The sequence below is a fragment of the Larimichthys crocea genome, chromosome XI, assembly GCF_000972845.2.
Source record: "Larimichthys crocea isolate SSNF chromosome XI, L_crocea_2.0, whole genome shotgun sequence".
Taxonomy (NCBI): domain Eukaryota; kingdom Metazoa; phylum Chordata; class Actinopteri; family Sciaenidae; genus Larimichthys; species Larimichthys crocea.
The window spans coordinates 15,863,298-15,883,471 of record NC_040021.1 but is presented as its reverse complement, the minus strand read 5'-3'; the positions used below and the strand labels follow the sequence as shown (position 1 = coordinate 15,883,471).

The window sequence follows — 20,174 nt, the reverse complement described above, 5'->3', positions numbered from 1 at the left end:
TGTTTTCGGAGCTTGAGAGAGCTTCGATACTAAAGGTCAGGATATTTTGACCATTCCTTTTAAAGTGTCTCTTGTGAATTCCACATATATTTTAATTGCAATGCTAAAATGCTGGTGTGTCCCTTCAGAAATCAAAGGAGGTAGTGTGTTGTTTGCTGTGCGTGTCAGCATATTCTCATACTGTACTGCATGTGCGTGCCTTTGTACTCACTCCTGGGCTCACGTGGTCCGTCCACGGTGACCTTTATGGCTCGGTGGTAAGTGGCCACTTGTGGTGGGTTGGTGAATACTGTGATTGTCAGCGTGAAGCTCTTGCCTGTGGTGACATCAAACAACATCAAATGACATACCATCTGTGGAGACAATGACCTGCATTCATCGCTAAACCAATCCCCAAGTCACAAGTGTGGTTGTGATCACATAATAGCCAATACAAACTGGGAGAAATCGACTTTAAGAGGATTAACGGCAGACAACATTGGCTGTTTGAGAGGGTCTATTTAGGTTCTTTGGCAGGGCCTAAATGGAAGATTGACTGGAGGAGCCAGTATCTTGTTATCCAGACTCTCTCCCCGTCTAACTCAGTGTGAGTGGGCGAGAGGCATTTTAATAGTCACTTCCTCTCTCAATAATCCCCAGCAGTTGCTGCCTTGGGGTTGAGTGTGTGTGTATGCTCCTATGTGCATCCATGAGGAACACTATGAATCAGAGTGCAACAGCCAACTCAGCAGCAGCACTAACGTCTGAGGTATGCAGACGCATCACGTAGCCATGGCTACGCACAGGAAACAGGAAGTGGGGGGGCAGGTTGCTGCAGCGACTCATCTGAGCAGCTGTCCATTCAGTCGCAGCCAGCTACCCGTGCGTGTCCTCCCCTTCTCCTGCTTCACACTCCAGCTCACTGTAAACATGCTTTTTAAGGAAGCGATATCATGATAGCAGATCACAGGTGCAACAGGTGCTCCACATACCTGATTTGAGGTGGATGTGGATGTGGGTGAACCACAGCTAGTGATCTTTGATAAAGTGGAACACCTAGTGCGTCACCTCCCTGCTCCCCTGCCACCACCGCTGCGTTCATCTGTTACCTGCCATCTCATTCAGGCTTACTGTTGAGGCAATTCCGTACACTGCAACACTACTTACTCTCATGATGTTATCACACATATCTGATTACCTCTCTGAATCATCTGTCCTGTCCACCCTTGCTGTCATCATGCTGTGGCACCATTTCAGCCCTGTAACTGTCAATCCTTGTCCATCTCTGTTGACTCCCCCCCGCCTCTGTGCATGACTTTTAACTATCTAACATCCTATCGGTTCGCTCTGCTTGTACTTATCTCTGTCATTGCCAGGGTATTCATTTCAGACACCTCGTAGTCTGATCTCCCCTGGCTCCTATGTCACTTCCTGTGACTAGATTCTGTGTCACAGCGAAGAAACGCACGCAAGGTCTCTGTGGCAACCAGTCTTTTCTCTGCTCCCTGTACTTTGTCACTCCTCATCTCTCCTGACTGTACTTTTTCTTGCTCCCTTTTTGACAGTTACAACAGAGAAAGAAGCTGAGAAGAAAAGTCACTGGTGGAGCTGCTGACAGCACTTATCACCATCAAACATGTCATCATAGTCCAGCCACTTTTTTTATGAGACTTGTTGAAAATAAAAGGCTCTTAGAAAATATCTCCAGTAAGTCTGGAGAGTGTGAGAGCACATCCTTGTTGCCAGATCTCAAATCGTAAATGAGACGATTTAGTAAGATGGTAAATGATGCAAAGAGACGCTCTGGCAATGCCAAGTATTCAGGGAATGCCATTTGACCCAAAAGGAGTGCGCCTCTGCCTTACTGCTTGACAGCTTGAGTATATGTTGCAAAGTAATCAGCCATGGAGTTGCAGCACCACCCGATATGTTAATAAGCCTGAACTGAGCCAGGATTTTTTTTTTAAAAAAAAGAGAGAGACTTGTTTCTTGATATCAGATCAACACTTTCTTGTGAAGCTAATGTTGACACTCATCCAACCATTGCGCAAAGATCCAAAGAAGGAAATAATGGGTTTTACAAAGCTCTCTGTCTCTGGCATAAAAGATAGAAAAAAAAATAAGGACCCTCATTTTAATGCAAAGAGAGTGGACGCAACATGATTCACCACTCAGACTTTAGGAGACGGCTGGTGGGATATGAGCCCGGAGTTAGAGATCATTATGTGGTTGCCACGAAGGGAATGTGACCACTAATCCACACCACTGAACCTAATAGCTTCTACTGAGTTGTAGTAGTGAACAGTGAATGGAGCACAGAGTGTTTCAGGCCTCACCTCGGCCACTGCGGCCCACGAAGCGAAGGTCGTTGAAACGCGCTACTTGGTTCTTCATCACACCTGAGGCGTTCCGCAACTCGGCGGAGTAGTTCTCGTCGTTGCCTGCCATTACTGTGACAACGGTCCCGTCAGGTATGTCTCCCAGGGCGACCACCTGTTATAGGAACAAAGGTCAAAGGGCAGAGATTCAGGAACTACTTAGGAAATACACACATTTTACTCCTTTGCTCTGTTCAAAATTGGGAAAATATTAACTCCATGTACAGTATGCTAAAGCACTTTCTCTTCCTCTGTTCACGTTTAAAGAACATTAGAAAAGTGATTGTAGAACATAATATAACAGAGGAATTCCTTCAGTTTAAAAGCCAAAAGCTGAGTGAAATCAAACCTCAGTTTCATTCTCAGTTTCACTGATAAAAGAATTCATCCGGCTAATGTGACAGACATGTTTGACATCATAGCACCCTCCTCCAAATCATGTTGATAAATGGATTTAATTTCACTTCTCAAGCGCACCCTTTAAAACAAAAGCGCAGAGGCCTTGTGTTATCATTTAGATTCCTGGATACAGATAAAAGAGCACGAGTAGGCCTACAGAGCAGCAATAATTACAGAGCCGTAGTAATAAGAACGGTTAAATAACACATATATTTTAAAATGTGTCACATGTGATTTGGGGCCAGGGTTACAGCTACAAATTTTTACTTTGGTGAGTGCGTTTGCTTTGATCCGTCTTTTAAATAATATCTGTCAAGTAATTAATAGGGCTTTTCCTGTGAATTATCATGGGAGCAAAAAATTGTCAAGGCTTCAAAAAAGCCTGAAGAGGCCTGAAATATATAAACAATTTAAACAATTAGTCTTTGCTGTGTGGTAAAATAGATCCTCTAGATTTGCTTTTCTTTTCATAAAACAAAAAAAATGTGAAGACTAATTATAATAATTCAGTACAGTCATTAAAATAGTGGTTATAACAGGACACTGTGTGTTCTAACATACGTATAACCTGTTATGATATTTTTAAAAATATAACTGAAACATATAACACTAACAATATAGAAAACTGTAATTAATCACCATGGGAACACAGCTTTGATCGTGGAATTACTCACAGTCAAAGGTGGGAAAGCTTTATAAATGAGCCACAATTATTATTGTTTACTACATTAGCTGACTGTTAATGTAGTAAATAAATAAAATGTAGTATTTGTTTATTTACAAAATGTAGAAGAAAACAATGTGAACATGTCATCCGTTACTTCTTTTACACCCACATACATTTCACCAAAGCTTTAACATTTTTCTGTCCCTTTAAACGTTTCATTTTTCTGAATATAATTTGTTTAAAGATGAAAAACAAACTCCAGGATCACATCTGTACTTAACTGGCTTTCTGTAATTTAATTGAACAAGAAGATTTTTCAGAATCTGGGATAAATACAGGTGATAAAAAGTAAAATAGGGCACAAGGGAAGAGAATAAACACAGCAAAAACGTCCAGCAGCATTAAATGTGTAACCATGATGGTTCTAAAGAAAAATAAAGCATTCACTCTTTCCTAAAAATGATATTTCGGCTTAATTTAGTGCTTACGGTGAACACCGAATCACACTGTGGTTTTCCTCCTTTTAATTTAGCAACATCACTGAGACGAGACTCACCTTAAAGGCGACAGGCAGCGTCTTGTTGCACCGCCAGTGGGAGGGCAGGACCGAGCAGAGAAAGTTGGGGCTGTCGGTCCGGACCAGCTCGGCCGGGTGGTCGGCGATGATCTCCGCCATGCTGCGGTTTTCGTGGGGACGCAGTCTTGGCACCGCCGCCGCTGCGTCCGGCTGCCCGGCTGGGGAGCTCACATCGTTCATCTTCCCTGGGACCGGCTGGAGGCTATTGGACGGCGGACTGAACCTCCGACTGGCGCTGGGATCTACGGGAATTCGCATCACAACAGCGTGGATTATCAAAAAAGGCACCAAAGTCTCTCCAGCTCCTCTCTTTTCTTTTCTTTTCTTTCTCTCTCTCTCACACTCTGGGAGAAACTCGGAGTGTGCGGCTGCTGCTCGCTGAACCTCAGCGCGCCTGCCAATGGAAAATGGGACTTTGGGAGCGCACACCGCGTTTCAAAACTCTCTCCACTACAAACTTTAGTGGGCGCCTTCAAACGACATAAAATATACTTTTCCGGCAAGAAAAACAACCCTTGAAAACTTGATGATGTTTTAAATGACAAGCTCTTTTTTTTTCTTTCTCAAACTTCTCGTGGGACGCGTCCATGCGCCATAACGCAGGCGTAGTTGCTCATGTGTGGATATAAATAACATCAAATAAATGTCCAAGCGCGTAACGGGCTATACAATTACAAAAAAAAAAAAGTTGCTCTAAAATGGAACAGTCGACCCAGATGCTCAAAAAAAGTTTTTGTCTGTCTTCCTTTAGTGAGAAGTCAAAGCGCTGCTCCAGGTGCGTCATTGAAGTCTTTGTGCCAAACTGAAAGGCTCTCAGAAAGCCCGCAGGCTATGTACACACAAAAAAGTTTTCAAAGTCAAAGGAATAACCTAACAATACTTAACAGCGTTGTTTATAACCCCGCGACGCCTGAGAATTGTACATATTTCCCCCCATAAAGTCTCTCGGTCGTGGCGCACGTTTTGTGTATATGGTTAAAAAAGGTTGATGAAGTCGGTAAAAAAAAAAAAAAAAAAAAAAAAAAAAAAAATCATCGCCGGTGAGATGAAGGAGGCGGTAAATAGAATCCCGTTTTTGTAAGCCGTAAATGTGGTTAGTGTTTGGAGGCCGGGGTTTCCCGTGCTCAAGCTTTTTGTGGTTTATATAGCTCGAGCGCCCAGCAATTATTGCGCTGATGCGACTCCAACACGTGGTGTCTGGAGTCAGATCCATTCCCTCTGCCATAATCTATCACGCCTATATAGACGACCGGACAGGTCTCCGTGTAACGTCTATACCTTCATGAAACACACATGGGGCTACGTTTCGCGCTATGTCCTTACTCACAGTTAAGAGTTTAACACACACACACAGCCCGATGTTACATACCGACATGTTACCGCTCCCCTTGACCATCCGCGCGCTCTTAACTCCGTGGATGGTCATTTCCAGTCAGTAACACGCGTCAGTCCGTCAGTCAGTGTTGTGTTACCACGATGTCCTGACAATATGCGGCTCAGGAGAGCGTTCGGAGAGCCGAGCCCGGGTGAGAAGTGACTTACACTCCATAAGGTAGGAGTGAGTGAGTCACCGGAGAGCTGTGAGTCAGGTAGGGGCGCAAGGAGTAGAGTTTCACTCGGTCGCAGGGGAGAGCTGTTGTGCAGGTGTACAGGTACTCTACTTTACACGGGCTTTAATTTATGTTCGTACACACACACACGTTGCCGTTTCTTGTAAACCGAAGAGAAAGGCAACTGTGGAAAGTGGAATATCACAATCTGCTGTGCCTTAGACAGCTTGTAAAATTATCATATAGCTACAGTTTCACTACATGTAATCTAAAGATGTCAGCGCCAAAAGATAAGCCCCTGGGTGACTCCGGCAATGCGTAATTACGCACAACTCAGTGACTATTCCTTACATATCATAAAGTAACAGTGGAGAAACGTATTTAAGTACATTTACTCAAATAATGCACTTAGGTACAATTTTGAGCTACTTGTATTTGAGTATTTCCATTTCACGCCACTTCATACGTCTGCTCCTCCACAGCATAGAGGAAATAATGCACCTTTTACAACACTGCAATGATCTGACAGCTTTAGTTACTCAAGATTCACACAAAACACATTAGTTTATAAAATGTGATGCAATGTTTAGACAATACAAAATTATATACAGTAGTTAAAATATGCTTTTCCAACTCAAACAGTAAAATGCTACCCATACATTAATGCCACACATGAATGCATCAGTAATAACACTCCAATAACATAATAATAATAACATAATATGGTATAACTCGGGTACTTTAAGTCAATTTTGTTAAAACTTTAACACTTTAATCTACTTTTTATTTATTGTAGTATTTATTTACTTGGAATCTTTTATATAAAGGGGTTTTGCTACTTATACTTATAAATAAAGGATGTGAATACTTCTTCCACCACCGCAAATTTAATAAAAATATTTCACTTGAAAATCAGACATTTTCCAAAGCCGGAAAAAACAAAAACAAGCCGAGAGCAAGAAACCCCAAACACATGATGATGAAATCTTATTTTATAAAGCATTCATGTCATCTTTATATCCTTATTTAATTATAGCTTCCCATTGTCAGCAAAAAAAAAAAAATCACTTCAAATAAAAAAAAAATTGTTTGATGCTTTTGTTTTACTGTTTAAATGTCTCATATTTTGGATGTTGCTCTAAAATGCAGTTAATGAGTTGGCCTGCTTCGCCTTGCCCCTCCTGTGTCTACTGTAGAGGGCATCATCTACCCTCTGTGAGACTCCATATCTCAGCCGGCTCTCATCAGCCCACCCCACCCTCTGCCCTGATTACCCATCAGTCTCCCAATGAGTCTTTTTTGAGTGCCACATCACACAGCAGCACGTGTATTACCACTCTGTGTTCCTTTTCCGTTTGCTCCCAAACAGACTTTTATTGCAGAGAGTCTTTAAGACAAAGGCCTTTGATACTGCGGGTCTGTTTTAAAATAAAAGGGACTACTGGGAGGCACAGCTGTCAGGTTATTTGGGTCCTGTCACAGCTTTTGCAGCTTGTTTTCATGCTGTAAAGTTGTATATAGTCTTATAGATCTTCTAATAAGATCTCTGTGTTGAGAGAAAAAATAAGTATTAAAGCCTGAGCACTGAGAGTAACTTGAAATAACTTGCCGTCTTGTGTTTCATAAGTATGTATGTACGTGGGTGTGCGCACATACATGTCTGTTAGCCTGTGTGTGTGTGTGTGTGTGTGTATGTGTGAGGATGTGGGAGGGATATATATAAAGTCTGAAAGCACTGACACGCATCTGGCACCTCGTCATGTGGACGGGGAGGAGGAAAAAAAAAAAAAAAAAAGAGTGATTGAGTTACACTTCCCCTCTGAGTGCCCCAAACACCAGAAATATGGTTCACATTGTCCAACATTCTCAAAGATCAACTAACAATTCATGGATGGATAAATGTGAATAGTAGTAATTAAATCTGTAATAGTGATAAACATGGCCTTGCAGGAACCGTGGAGCCAGTTATTCCAACAGAGTTAAGTTTCAGCTCCGATAATATCACTTTTTCACCGCTGAATACATTTGGAGTAATGTGGAAAACATCCTTAATGTTGTAGTGGAATTTAATTTAGGAAATGTTGGGGATGAAATAATAACAACCCCTTGAGTCAATTTCATGCCATCAATTTAATCTGGCTTATTATTTTTAATGCATATGTATTTGAACTGGAATTAAATTTTGTAGCAGATTTTATATATTTTTTTTAGTTTATTCACAGAAAACACATCACTCAGTGCATTATATACATTTCACATTCCAATTTTATCCTGACGAGCAACTTACACTCACATTTTTAGGCCAACTAATCAGTCTTAAACTTGGATTTTCTGCACCCTGCTATTGTCCCATCAGAGGCAGCGGCAGGAATAACCCCCTTGATTTTTTCAGCCTGATCCCAGGCCCCATACGCACCCCTCAAGCCCCCCTCCTCCACCCTCCACCCTCCACCCCGGTGTAGTCGTGACTTAAACCCTGACAAGCACGGCTCATCAAAGAGTGTTTGTCCCATCTGACTCCGCTTTGCCTCTCCGCTGTACATCCAGCATCTGTCTTCCAGCTCCCTACAGGATACGGGCTGCATTCATACAGTAAGGCCTGCTGTCTGGCTTTCTGTCAGTCAGAGGTAGCACGACCTCTTGAGTTTTTAAAATCTGTCGTTTGAAGTCCCGGAGATGTGAGGGAGACACCAGAGAAGGCGTTAATGTGCCAGTATACGCTGTTCAATCAAAAAAATACCACTTCCCCGCCTCAGTGTCCTGGATTAAACCCCGGCAAAAAAAATCAACTTTTGATTAAATGTGAATGCTGGAACTTTGACGCAGTATTGGGCTTTTCGGATATCTGAACTATCCCGCTCAGTATTAACAGACTTAATATTATGTAGTAATGAATCTAGCATGAAGCTGTTCGTTCAGTGCGGCTGCTGCTCGCCTGGCGCACAGCTGGATCGTCTCTCTCAGCTCTGGTATTATTCATCTACTGTGTTACACTGGCTTGGAGTCATTGCACAGTAGGAGAAGTCACTAACAGTGAAGAACCACAATATACCACATTGAGCAGGATGTGCGTTTTATGATTTATGGTAATATTGTATTTCTGCCGCTCAGTTTCAATTATTTGTTTTCAATAAAAATCAAACTCAGCTGACGCTCTCTGACTAATTTTCCTGTCGAGATATCAAGCATATAATAAAAGTTTCTGTTCTCATTCCCACTTGGAATGACAAAGACTGTGTGAACCGCTAATATGTAAACACACACACAAGCTTTCTATAATGTTGACAGCAAACCAACCATGTAGAAGCTGTCTCTTTTCCCTTGTCTTTTTATAACTGCGTGACTGTCAACTTCTTTACATCTCTCTTGCTGTTTGACACAAACAAACACACACTTACAGGCCCATATATCCTCACTAACACTAGGAATCATTAGGAAAGTTGACAGGACAAACAGAGTTGATGCATGAGTACATCAACAGTTGAGTGCACACCATCTATATATTTGACTCCATCTATATAATAAAAACACTCTCTCCTTCTACTTTTCACAACTGCATACTCTCGTCATTCAAGAGGAAAAGTACAGCCACTTAAGACTCAGGATTAAGGCTACATTTCACAGTGGTGCATTTTTCAAGACACTTAATTATAGCTTTCTAGAGGAGGTCTGTGACGAGGCCCAGGCTTTTTCAGCTCTAACGGGATGTTTCCATGTTTGGCAGGCCACCAGCCAACCGGCACTGCCAACTAACCAATCAGCAAGCCCACCAGGCTAGGCAGCAAAGCGGCCAAACATCCAGTCAACTAGCCAATCAACCAAAACAACCAGAGGAGCAGGAAATTAACTACAAAACTAGCCAGCCTGCTAGTTGGACTTGGGCTGGTAGCCCACCAACCGGACAGTCAATTAGTGGACCAGCTATCTAGCAGAGGAGGATGATGATGGGCAGATACTTCACTCCTTGTGACCTCATCCACACAACCTCACCGACTCACATCCATGCACTGATCCCAGATCACCGCTAAGCCCTTTAATGAGTGTTTGTCACCGAGCCCGTGACATCACCGTGAACTGTTGGGACGGGGACGGCACGTTCTGCGGTGTTTGTGTGTGCAATGTTCCCAAGCAAAACCATTTTCGTGGGGTGGAATCCAAGTTTTGTATTAGACTTTGAGGTGGCTGGAGCGCCTGTGCCTATAGAGTTGGATGTATTTATTTCTCAGGGAGAAAAGGGAGATACAGAAAGAGTTTGTCTGATATTTCACTCTGTTCTTGAAATGGCAGAGAGGCAGCATGGAAAGAGATGGAGACATGGAGGGGGCGGCTGCTCACTGCTTGTGGCAGGAGGGTAAAGAAGGAGGGAGAGAGGGAGGGAGGGTATAAAGACAATTTCCTCTCTGCTCTTATTGCTCTGACTGTCTGCCGCCTACCGCCTTCATGGAGGTCCCTAATTGAGATCACTTGTACTTAAAAATAGGAACAAAAAAGGAACTTCTGTGGGCTGGGAGATGGAGAGGAGAAAATAAAGCAGTAATATGTGACGAAGGCTGCCATTAAAGAGTCCCAATGATAGATCTGAGAGACTGGGGCACACGGAGCTGAGAACTCTTTCTCTGCCTGCCAGGGAACCTTCAGATGTTGACGTGTCACACACCACCTGCTGTCACGGCGCTGGAACTGTGCATGTGTAAGAGTGTATTTGTAGGTTTTCTGCATGTGCGTGGGTGGGTGTGTGGCCCTTTGATGGGGTAGGGTGACAGTGCCTGGGGCTGAGGCCAGAAACATGGCAAAAAACGGGGGGGGAGTTCAGTTTTTCCACTTTTGTATGTGAGCGAGTGTGTATGTTACGGTTTGTCTTTACATAGCTGCAACAAAATATCTTTACAGTCATCAGGCACATTTGGCTGCTCCACTGTATGCAGCCTTTGTGTCATTAGCTATGCTATTATTAGTCTTTCACTTTAATTCACCCGTTCCACCAATCAAACCCTCCCTCGAGTCACCTTTCCCAGACTCAGTCCCAGAGTGTCCCTAAGGCGTGCTGGTTTTCCCTTCAAACCATCTATCACTCAATCAGGTCTGATCGCGCTATTAATCAAACAATGAGCCCCCCTCCTCGGAGACCAGTTTGAAGGATTGGCTTGAAGGAAACGCAGCGTATCCAGGAGTGGTACCGGACCACGGCTGGGAACAGGAACCCTGTAAAGAGCGTTTTTCTTGGACCGAGACCCTCTGTAGGTGCTAAAGACAATACAGACACTCGGGCTAGGCCAACATTCCACTTTACACTTTTCCCTTCCTCTGTGTATTTCACTGGTCTACTTCCCCTCTGCAAACTAGCCGGCTAGTATCAAAATATTTATAGTACATCTGCAAGACATGCTGTTCTCATGTATCCAGGACCGTTTAGCCCTGTGTTCATTATGCGAGGTAAAACTAATACCAGATTTATAGGGGGAGATTTCTCTCTGTTCTCCCTGTCCGTGTAGTAGGATTGAGGATGATTTATGTGAGGTAAGGAGGCACTAGCGAGTTAGATAGAGTGACTACGCGGCGAGAGGCAAACAGGCAGCGGCCCAGACTAGCACTCGCAGGGGGGCTATCGGCTATCACTCGGCCGTTTCCACCGCTCCTGTTTCGAGACTGGAGGAAGGTAAGACAGGACGGGCTGTGGCTGGAGATGTGGAGGGAAAGAAAGCAGACAGGAGGTAAGGATGTATGTATGTATATGCATGGAGGTAGGGTGGAGGAATGTCCAGGTGCACTGGGTCCAAATTGATGTGAGGAGCTATAAAAAAAGGGGCCAGATGGAGGGGGGAAAAAGTCTGTTATGGATGCTCAATTGCACACAGACATAAACAGAGACCCTGTAAACCCACGCCTTGAAATGTACCATACATTTTTTGTCTTGGAGCATTTAAATGTATTAAATATACTATCTGTTTTGCTTGGCCATCTTCACAGCCTGGGCATCATGAGTAAGTGAGTCCATATTTCAGAAACTTTAACATGAAGCCCTGGCACTGCTGTGCGGTTTCATTTCTGGGGGGTAATCAAAGTCAAAACTGTCAGTCTGTCAGTCAGTATGTCCAGCGCTGACACAACAGCCAATCAGATAAACAGGAAATGAAAACACAGTACTGGGCAGGAACCACACGGAGCCACAGCACTGGGCGTGCATCGAGCAACAGCACTCAACTTCCGAGGGTTTGGATCTCGCTCTCCTTTTTCTTTTTTCTGATCTCTTCTTGATCACAATCCAGCTCGGAGTCACTCCAAAAACACTGAGCCTGAACTCTACAACCTGGAGCCATACATACTAGATCAAATTCCAAACCACAAGACATCAAAATGGCCCCGGAAAGCCTCCAATTGGGAACGTTACATGTAGCATCATTTGCGCTGTGCACTGAATGAGTTAACAAATTAAGTTGAGAGTGTCACCCGCTGATGCAGCACACTTAGAGACGGGCCTTTGCCGAAAACCTTAGCCTGTAATTATACTGAGCCTATTAGGCTACTGGTCAGAAATGACTCACAGCAAGGTGGGGGTGTAGAGGAGGAGAAAAAAATAAGGGTGGACGGAGTTCACTTTCATAACTTCCAGCCGGAGATGTCCTCAGACAAAATCAATTCCAGTCATCTTTGGAAAAGAGAGTTCAATGAAAGAAAACATCATGAAAGTTGGGGGAAAACACGATTTCACAGAAGATAAATGACTATTGTCTGATTATGTGACCCATGACCCTGTATTTTCCACATGCACTCAGAACTTGCCGGTTATTCCAGGACAGGGCCTTTTCATGTCGTGTCTGCTCTGCCCCTAGCTGAGCCTCAGATGACGCCAGCTTTATAGCGCCTAAATCGAGTCCTGAGCAAGGAGACTCATCGACTGCTGGGTCCCATGGGGAACATCAATTACATTGTGAAATGCTGTCCTTCAAACACAATCTTTTCTGTGGTGTTGCATTATAGCAAAGCTGAGAATTTGAACGTCACACACATAAAAATCCCTCTCTGGCAACAGGGTTGTTGGGATGTGGTCTCGGGCTGACAATTAAATTGTCCGCTTGGAATATACTGTCACTCTGGAAGCATGAGATTTACGGTGAATAATTTCGCGAGAACTGATCATCTTAAATGTTTTAACTGGATTTTATGGCGTCATAGATCACTATGATATGTTCTTGTGACCTCCAGAGACTGAAAACTGTCCCCAGTAGTTGCAGAACTCATTTACAGACAATTAAAGAAGCTCTAAACAATCCAACCTCCTCCAACCGAACTATGACTGAAAAAAGTCTTCCACCAAACTTTCCTGCAAAAGTGGCAAATATATGAGACTTTACAAACCACAAAGCACAGATCTCTGAAGCAACTGTCAGGCTAACCAAGCAGCTTCTACCAGTAAAGAAACCCTTAAGTCTTAACACAGGTATACAGGGTTAAAAGCTGTAAACGTTAAACCTGTGTTTACATTGTAAGAGATTCTTTTTCATCAGTAATTGCCTCACACTGTGAGCCTGATGATTGGGTAATATTTATGATAGGCCCTTAGGGCCTGCTTTCCTCTCAGTCTCTCTTATGTCTATAAAATCTTTTACCCTTGGCTCAACTATAGCGCAGACAAGCTCCCATTAGAACCTGATTGTATATGTGCTTTTAAAGTGTGCCTGTATAGTGCCTTTAATGTGCACAGGCCATGTGCTTATGTGCACATATGCATGTGATGTGGGTGTGTATATACAGTATGTGTGTGTGTGTGTGTGTAGCAGCAAAAGGGGCTGGCTCTGGGACTTTGGTTAACCGGACTATAATTTGGAGGCCCAGTGAAGACTCCCAGCAGCCTCTCACTGTTTGTTTACCAGAGAGACCAACTCTACTGTTTCTGCTGCATCTGCAGGGTCCTACAGGAAAAGGGTGTGTATATCTGTCTGGCTGTGTGTGCATATGAGTGCGTAGGTGTAATCATGTGTGTAATGTAGTTTTCATGTGAAAGTGACATTTTGTAGAATAGGCAAAGATAAAATTGTCTGCGGGGCATTTTAAGGACCATTTGGACTATAAATTGACTTAAATTCACATATTTTCTTTCTTTTTTTTTCGAGGAACCAGTGCTTCCAATTAAACTAAAGAACTCATGGCATCCCTCATTCCTTTATTTTTTTTTTTTTACCCATACATGATTAAACTACAGTAAATCAAGGCTACAACACACACACACCACCCCTTCTTTCCCGAAATGGCAGCTTTGTCATAAATAAGAAAACAAAAAAGAGCCCAATTTCACAAAAAAACACCCTCACATTAAAAAGTGTTTGTCAGCAAAAAATGACTGCTATTTTTGTTTGTGCCGAGCGTAATTCTCCCGAGACTGAACTGCTCGCTTTCCGTCCCAATTGGGCTTTTTTTTTTTCTCTCTCTCTTTCTTTTTTTTTGTTTTGTTATGCCAATCCTCCTCCCAAGCAGGAATACAAAGAAAACAATGCAATTCAAAAGACCAGAGCTCCCAGCCTGTCATTTAGCTGTAACTTTGAATTGTCTTTGCTCTGCATGAGCTGTTTTCTTTCATATACACACACACGCAACGCAACACACACGCACACATATACAGAAAGGATTGTTGCAGCATCCTAAAAATTCCTTCGCGAGAGGGGAAGAAAGACAGAACTTTCAAAATATCACTCTAATAAAATATTCCTGCTCCTCTGGGATCCTCCTTTGCTCATTCAGCATCAGGAAAGTGAAGTGGAAAAGGCCTGTTATTGGTCTCCATCCAAAAAAGAGAAAGAGAGAAGAGAGAGAGAGAGAGAGAGACCTATTTCCTTTGGGGAAAGACAGAAAATAGAATGAGCAGCGCAACAGTTGACGGAAAACTTTCAACAGCGACAACAAAATAAACTACAGACGACTGTAAGAGGGCAGCTGTCTGAGTGAGTGACAGGATTCAACTCCAGACTGAAAGCCTGCTCCAGTGAGGATCAGACTGTATGTATATAGGCTTTGATCAGACAGCGCTGCTTGTCGGAGCAGTATGATTGGATTGAATATGTGTAAACTGGAACAGCTCAGGGATCAACATAAAACACACCAGCTACAAGTTCTCAAAAGATGCCAGCCTCAGTCACAGGAAGGAGCTTTGAAACAGCAAGAAATGTAACGTAGGGGATTTTGCAGTTTTGTAACAGTGCTGTACAAGCAGAAATTGTTCGAAAAACTTTATTTTTTTTTCACAGCAAGAGCCACGTCTGAAGATTGTCAGCAAAGTTCTAACACAGAAAACAGGTAACACTTCATTTTAACTGCCTATTTTGCCTTCATAAGCAGTATATTAACACGTCATGAATGATTTATAGCACTCTCTAATGTAATAAAAACAACATAAGGACATGATTTAGTGTCTTTTCATGCATTTGACAACTATAACTCCCCCTTTGATCATAACTGTTATTAACAGTTTGACAATGCAACATAACTCAATTGTAATAATCTTAATATATCTTTATCTTGAGTGTATGTTTATTATATTTATCAATGAAGCACTCATTCTTATTATGTTTATGAATGAAGGAATTATTTATTCAGAAGCGCTCTCTGGCATCCTGATCAATTTTGTTGGGTGAGACTGCATGCGGTGCTTGCGTGCAAATATAACATGGTTATATTTCGACTTCACTGACAACTTCGCAAACTTGATCCACTGATGAAGGCCATGAGATGCGGGTGAAAGCCCCAGGAGAAATCTGACAAGTCAACTTGAACTTGAGATTTTTTTTATTTTTTTTTTTGCCAAATTGTTATTTTCGAGGTCAAAAAGCGAGCTCAAGAGGCCTTCATTTGTAAACAGTCAATGATAAACAGTTAATACATGCTCTATAATGCACTGTAATCATATATCATTTAATATAATTACAGCTATGCTGACATCATTCATTAACTATTTATACACCGGTTGCAGTTGATTCATAGGAGTCCAAATCATTCACAAATACATTAATAAACAAATAAAATGTCCTAATATTCACTACAGGATAATGTGTTAAAACCTGTTCTTTCTATTTAAATGTTTTATCTGCTTTCTAAATTATAAATATGGGTGTTAAAGTGTTTCCACGTAACCTTTTAAATTTTTTAATCCCAATTATCTGAATGCTTGTTTTCCCTCTTCTCATTCTTCTTCTTCTTCTTCTCTCTCCCTCTCTGGAGGCCACTTTACAAATGAGAGCTACCATTTCTAGCTTCTATCTTCTCCCCAGAGACTTGTCAATATCAGCTACACACACTATTCAAAGTTCAAAGACTAGCATCCCACTACACACACCTACGCACACTCTCCTGGCCCCTTTTGTGTCTCTGGGGCATATTTAATTTCAGTGTCTGTGCACACATTTGAATACGTCTTCATGCATGTGTGTGTGTGTGTGTTTGTGTGTGTATGCCACAGGTGGTACGGTCCTGGTGACTCTGTTCTGATTATTGCGGTGACCAAAGCATCGCCGCCCCATCACATTTGTCATCACCCCTTTTCCTGAAAGCGTGGGTGGGAGGGGAAGGATGGAGGGAGGGCATAAGGGGAAGGAGAAGGAGGAAGGAAAGGGAAGAAGGCAGAGGAGGAGGGCAGATGATGGTAAATGGCCACCCTGCGGTGCCATATGGGAGGTGGTTTGAAAGAGTCAGTCTTGTGTTGCTCTTGCAGGATGCCTCATGAGCGCAAACCGATCCTTTCTTTTGTATCATCTCCGTCTCACTTACTCTTTTCCCTTCTTTTAATGTTTCTTTCTCACTCTTTAATTTTCTCACATTTTATCTCACATGAAAGAATGAACATGGAGCCCCTCTCTTCCACACACACAGACACACACACACACACAGTTGTCAGACCCCCATAAAAGGCTTGTGTGGGCGTTGCCGAGTGGGTGGGCACTTTGATTTTCAGGTGTATTTGATCTGTTGTGTTCACACCTCTGTGCTGGCAGGGGGCCCACTGTGTGGGCAGGTAATTTGAGCAAATTAGGAGATGGGGCCTGTATGTTATTAATGACACCCCATACTCTCCACTGCACGTCCACCTATTGTTCCCTCTACTGCACACACCTTTCTTTTCTTCCGCTCCAAGTCCCCCAGTCCCATCTGCGCCTCCTGCTCGACACCCACCCTCAGCCCCTCTGAAGGCACAGTGTATGGAATGCACACATGCACACGCACAGACACACACACACACACACACACACACACACACAGTGCACATGGGACGGGGGCGGCAGGAAGGGGGATTGGTTCCAGGTGCCAGTTTGAGTGAGAGCATTAATCAAGCAGGCAGATCTTTCTGTCACAGACACCTTTAAAGAGTGCACATACCCCCCTCACACACACACACACACACACACACACACACACAGTACTCTACATCTATACACTCTTTACTGTACTCTACTTGTACAGCAGTATCTACAAACACACCAAGCTCCCATTTAAAAACACAAAATTGCTCCGCAAGTGTTTTTTACATGTGTGCTGAGTGACAAATGATTATGACTTGTGAGAAAGTGAGTGCTGGTACCAACGTCTAGAGACACGTTGTAACAAGGTGTACTCATCCCCCCAGACAGCTCCACTGACCTGCTGCCAAGCTACTGATCACAGTCGGTATAACTCTTTGATGCTCCTTTACTCATCTTGTTTCAACTTCTCCTCGAAAATTGAGCAAAATTCTACAGAATGTGTTACCTCACATAAATAATCAGAATTGCTTAAAAAATATAGCGAACACGTCCAACCCGTGATGCTCTTTTCATGACCTGCTGGTAAGTAGGCTTATATATTTGGGAGTTTGGCCTGAGTCAGAGGGGATACCGCATTCCTTTAAGATTAAACTAACAAGGGGAAAAACCTGCCCTTTTCTCCGGCGTGGGGCAGAACAGGTAAGGCCTTGTGTAGGTGCTGTGGCCACGCTCTCACTCACATCGTTACAGGCTGAACACAAACATCCAGGAGGCTCGACACTCCATATTTCCCCCTTATAGAAACACGGAGCATGGAAGCGTAGCCGCCTCGGCCGCGTCGAAGGAAAGCGAGGCGAGACAATGCTGTTCGGGTTTCCTGTGGTTTGCTGTATCAGCTTCACTTAAAATCCATCGTTGGACTTAAATAACGAAAATAAAACATCAATGCTTGAATGGAGAGAAAAGAGAGGACAGGAAACAGAAAGAGAAGAGAGAAAGAGGTATATGAATCTGGGTTATAATACTGGTGTTCTGTTTCATTAGGGTGAACCGCTTCCAAGATAGACCAATTTTCAAAGTGTTAGGTAGTTACTTCCTCTCTGAGGGCTTATATCGGATAACGGTAATTCGCTCAGCATGATGCAATTGAAATGGATGAAGGGCTGCAGGATCTTGTTAAGTGTGAAAATAGCACAGCGCTGCATTAAAAGCTTCACTGGCTAACGCAATGGCATTAAGCTACCTGGTAATTATGGTGTATGCAAAAATCATAGCTATGCGCACTGTGGCATGAGTTTGCAGAGCTGTCCAAAAAACACACACCAATTTGGCATGCGTGTAGAGTAAACACAGCAAAGACATTACACATTTGCATTGATTTATTAGAGGGGGGAAAAAGGCAGAGATGTTAGCAGTCGTAGCGTTAGACAAATAAGCTTTATCGCTCCTTTGAGAAGATTGTTTTTGAGTACATTATCAAGACTTTAAACAGGCAGAAACCTAGAGTAAAAACAGTGAACTGGCATCCTGCTTTGTCATAATAGTGTAATTAGCCCCCCGGCTACTGAATGTGAGGATGAAAGAAGGGATAACACACAGTGCGTTGCGAGTATTTACACTGAATCCTCCGTTTGTTGTTGCAGTCTCCTTATTAAAGGAGTGAATGTAAGCTCACTCTGCAGTCAGGCTTGTTTTCTCCTCGCTGCTTAATTTGGATGGACGAGAAGCAGATATTGTCCCTGTAGTTCAGAGTTGTTCTGGGTGAGGCAACAAAGTATCGCAGTTGACACCACAGAAAAAAAAAAGCCCTATAATCAGGGTTTCTCTTGTTTTTTGGGAAAAGCCATGGACTGAGTTTGTATTTGTTAAATCCCATTTTTTAGATATGGTGCTTACAAATATGCTCTATGCCAGTCCTTTTACAAATTAAGAGAAAAATACAGAGAACTTTCTCCTCAACTTTCACATCCATGGTGGGAAAGACGTATTTCAGACCATTCAAATCACAGGCTAGTGTTCCCATGACACTCTCATTTAGACCTTAATAACTGCCTACAGCCTATTTAGGGCCATAATCAACCCACCTACTGTTGGTACATATGAGTGAAAATACAGACCAATTAATCTATCTTTGATTAAACACTGATCACATTAACACTCCTGCACCTCCTTGATTACCCTCAGGAATTATGTAGACTAATGTGAACCTCCAGCACTAATAAGTCCTAATAGCTGCACAAACAGCACCATTTTACTCCATCAATATGACCCTGCTGGGATTAAATAACATGTTTGCCTCAGAGGTACAATTAAGCATTGCTAAATAGAGTTCCTTTGAGCCTGGAGTTAAGGGAAGAGTCTTCTCTGCACAGTAGCAGCCAGTGAAGCGCTCAGATTTTTCCCCCTGGCTTTTTCAAATTACCTATTGATGAGTGGGCTTCACGTCTCTCCCTGGCTGGGGGGGTGGGGTGGAGGGGGTGGATGTCTGGTTCACTTTTAAGATGTCTCCAAGAAGCAGGCCTGTGGTTAGATCTAAGGCAACACTTATGCAACAGAAGCTGCCTTTCTCAAATACATATACGGTTTCCCTGCAAATTATCTGAGATTTTCTTTGGGGAAAGTTTTCCGCCCTGAGTCTTCAGATATTTACCCACATCGCCCCGCTTCTCTTTTGATCCGTGTTGATTTGGGTCCGTCTGTGTAAGCACTTTTTTTTTTTCTATACTGCGACTGCACAACTTTACTGAACGATAATTGTTCCCATGACTTAATTGTCTACATGTAATTAAGTTTGTAATAGAGAAAATAGGCATTTAAATGTTCCCCAGAGAGACATGGTGGCTGAGTGGGTGCCACACATGTTGAAGATTATTCTGCCCTCCCCATCTGATCTGCCAGTCTGAGGAGTTATAAAAAATGTATTTGAGGCAATTAAATGAAAACTGCTTGATGTAAATGCCAAGACAAATTTTAATGAGCCCCCTTTTCTCAATTTGGAATATTTGCCCACTCCCTCAAGTCAGCTCAATTTATCGCCGAGAATGTGAGCTGAGTTCTAAATTAAAAGTGTCCTTAAATACAAATCGACAGACGGGATGGAGTAATGTGGCTTTCTAACTAACAAAACAATATTTTGCAACTTCTGCTCTCAGCAAACTGGCTGACGCCAGACAAAGTGATCCAGGAGAAACGTGGGAGCAGGTCAAAACTTGAAGCAAATATATAAAATCAACAAAAGACTCGAGCTCAGTAATATCATGTTTTTATCCACTAAAAGGATTGAAGCTGTGAGGAAAAGACAATGAATACTTGTACCTCAGAGTCACGTTTATTTAGCTGCATTAAAATCTAAAATCTATGAAATAGAAACATTAAATTTCAGTCTATTTCAATTTAACG

General features: G+C 42.7%; 1 protein-coding gene across 8 annotated transcripts in view; it reads right to left on the bottom strand.

The window, feature by feature from the left end:
* runx2b (RUNX family transcription factor 2b) overlaps positions 1-20,174 on the bottom strand; it is a 110,676-nt gene that overhangs the window by 18,026 nt on the left and 72,476 nt on the right. For 7 of the 8 annotated variants that reach the window (XM_027284427.1, XM_027284426.1, XM_027284430.1 and 4 more), the window contains 3 exons: positions 3,980-4,242; positions 2,316-2,472; positions 212-316 (listed from right to left, as the gene is read on the bottom strand). In XM_027284427.1, coding sequence (XP_027140228.1) covers positions 212-316; positions 2,316-2,472; positions 3,980-4,242 — 525 coding nt within the window. Of the gene's footprint in view, positions 1-211; positions 317-2,315; positions 2,473-3,979; positions 4,243-5,369; positions 7,619-20,174 lie in introns of those variants that run through there. The other variant, XM_010744657.3, reaches the window with a different exon arrangement.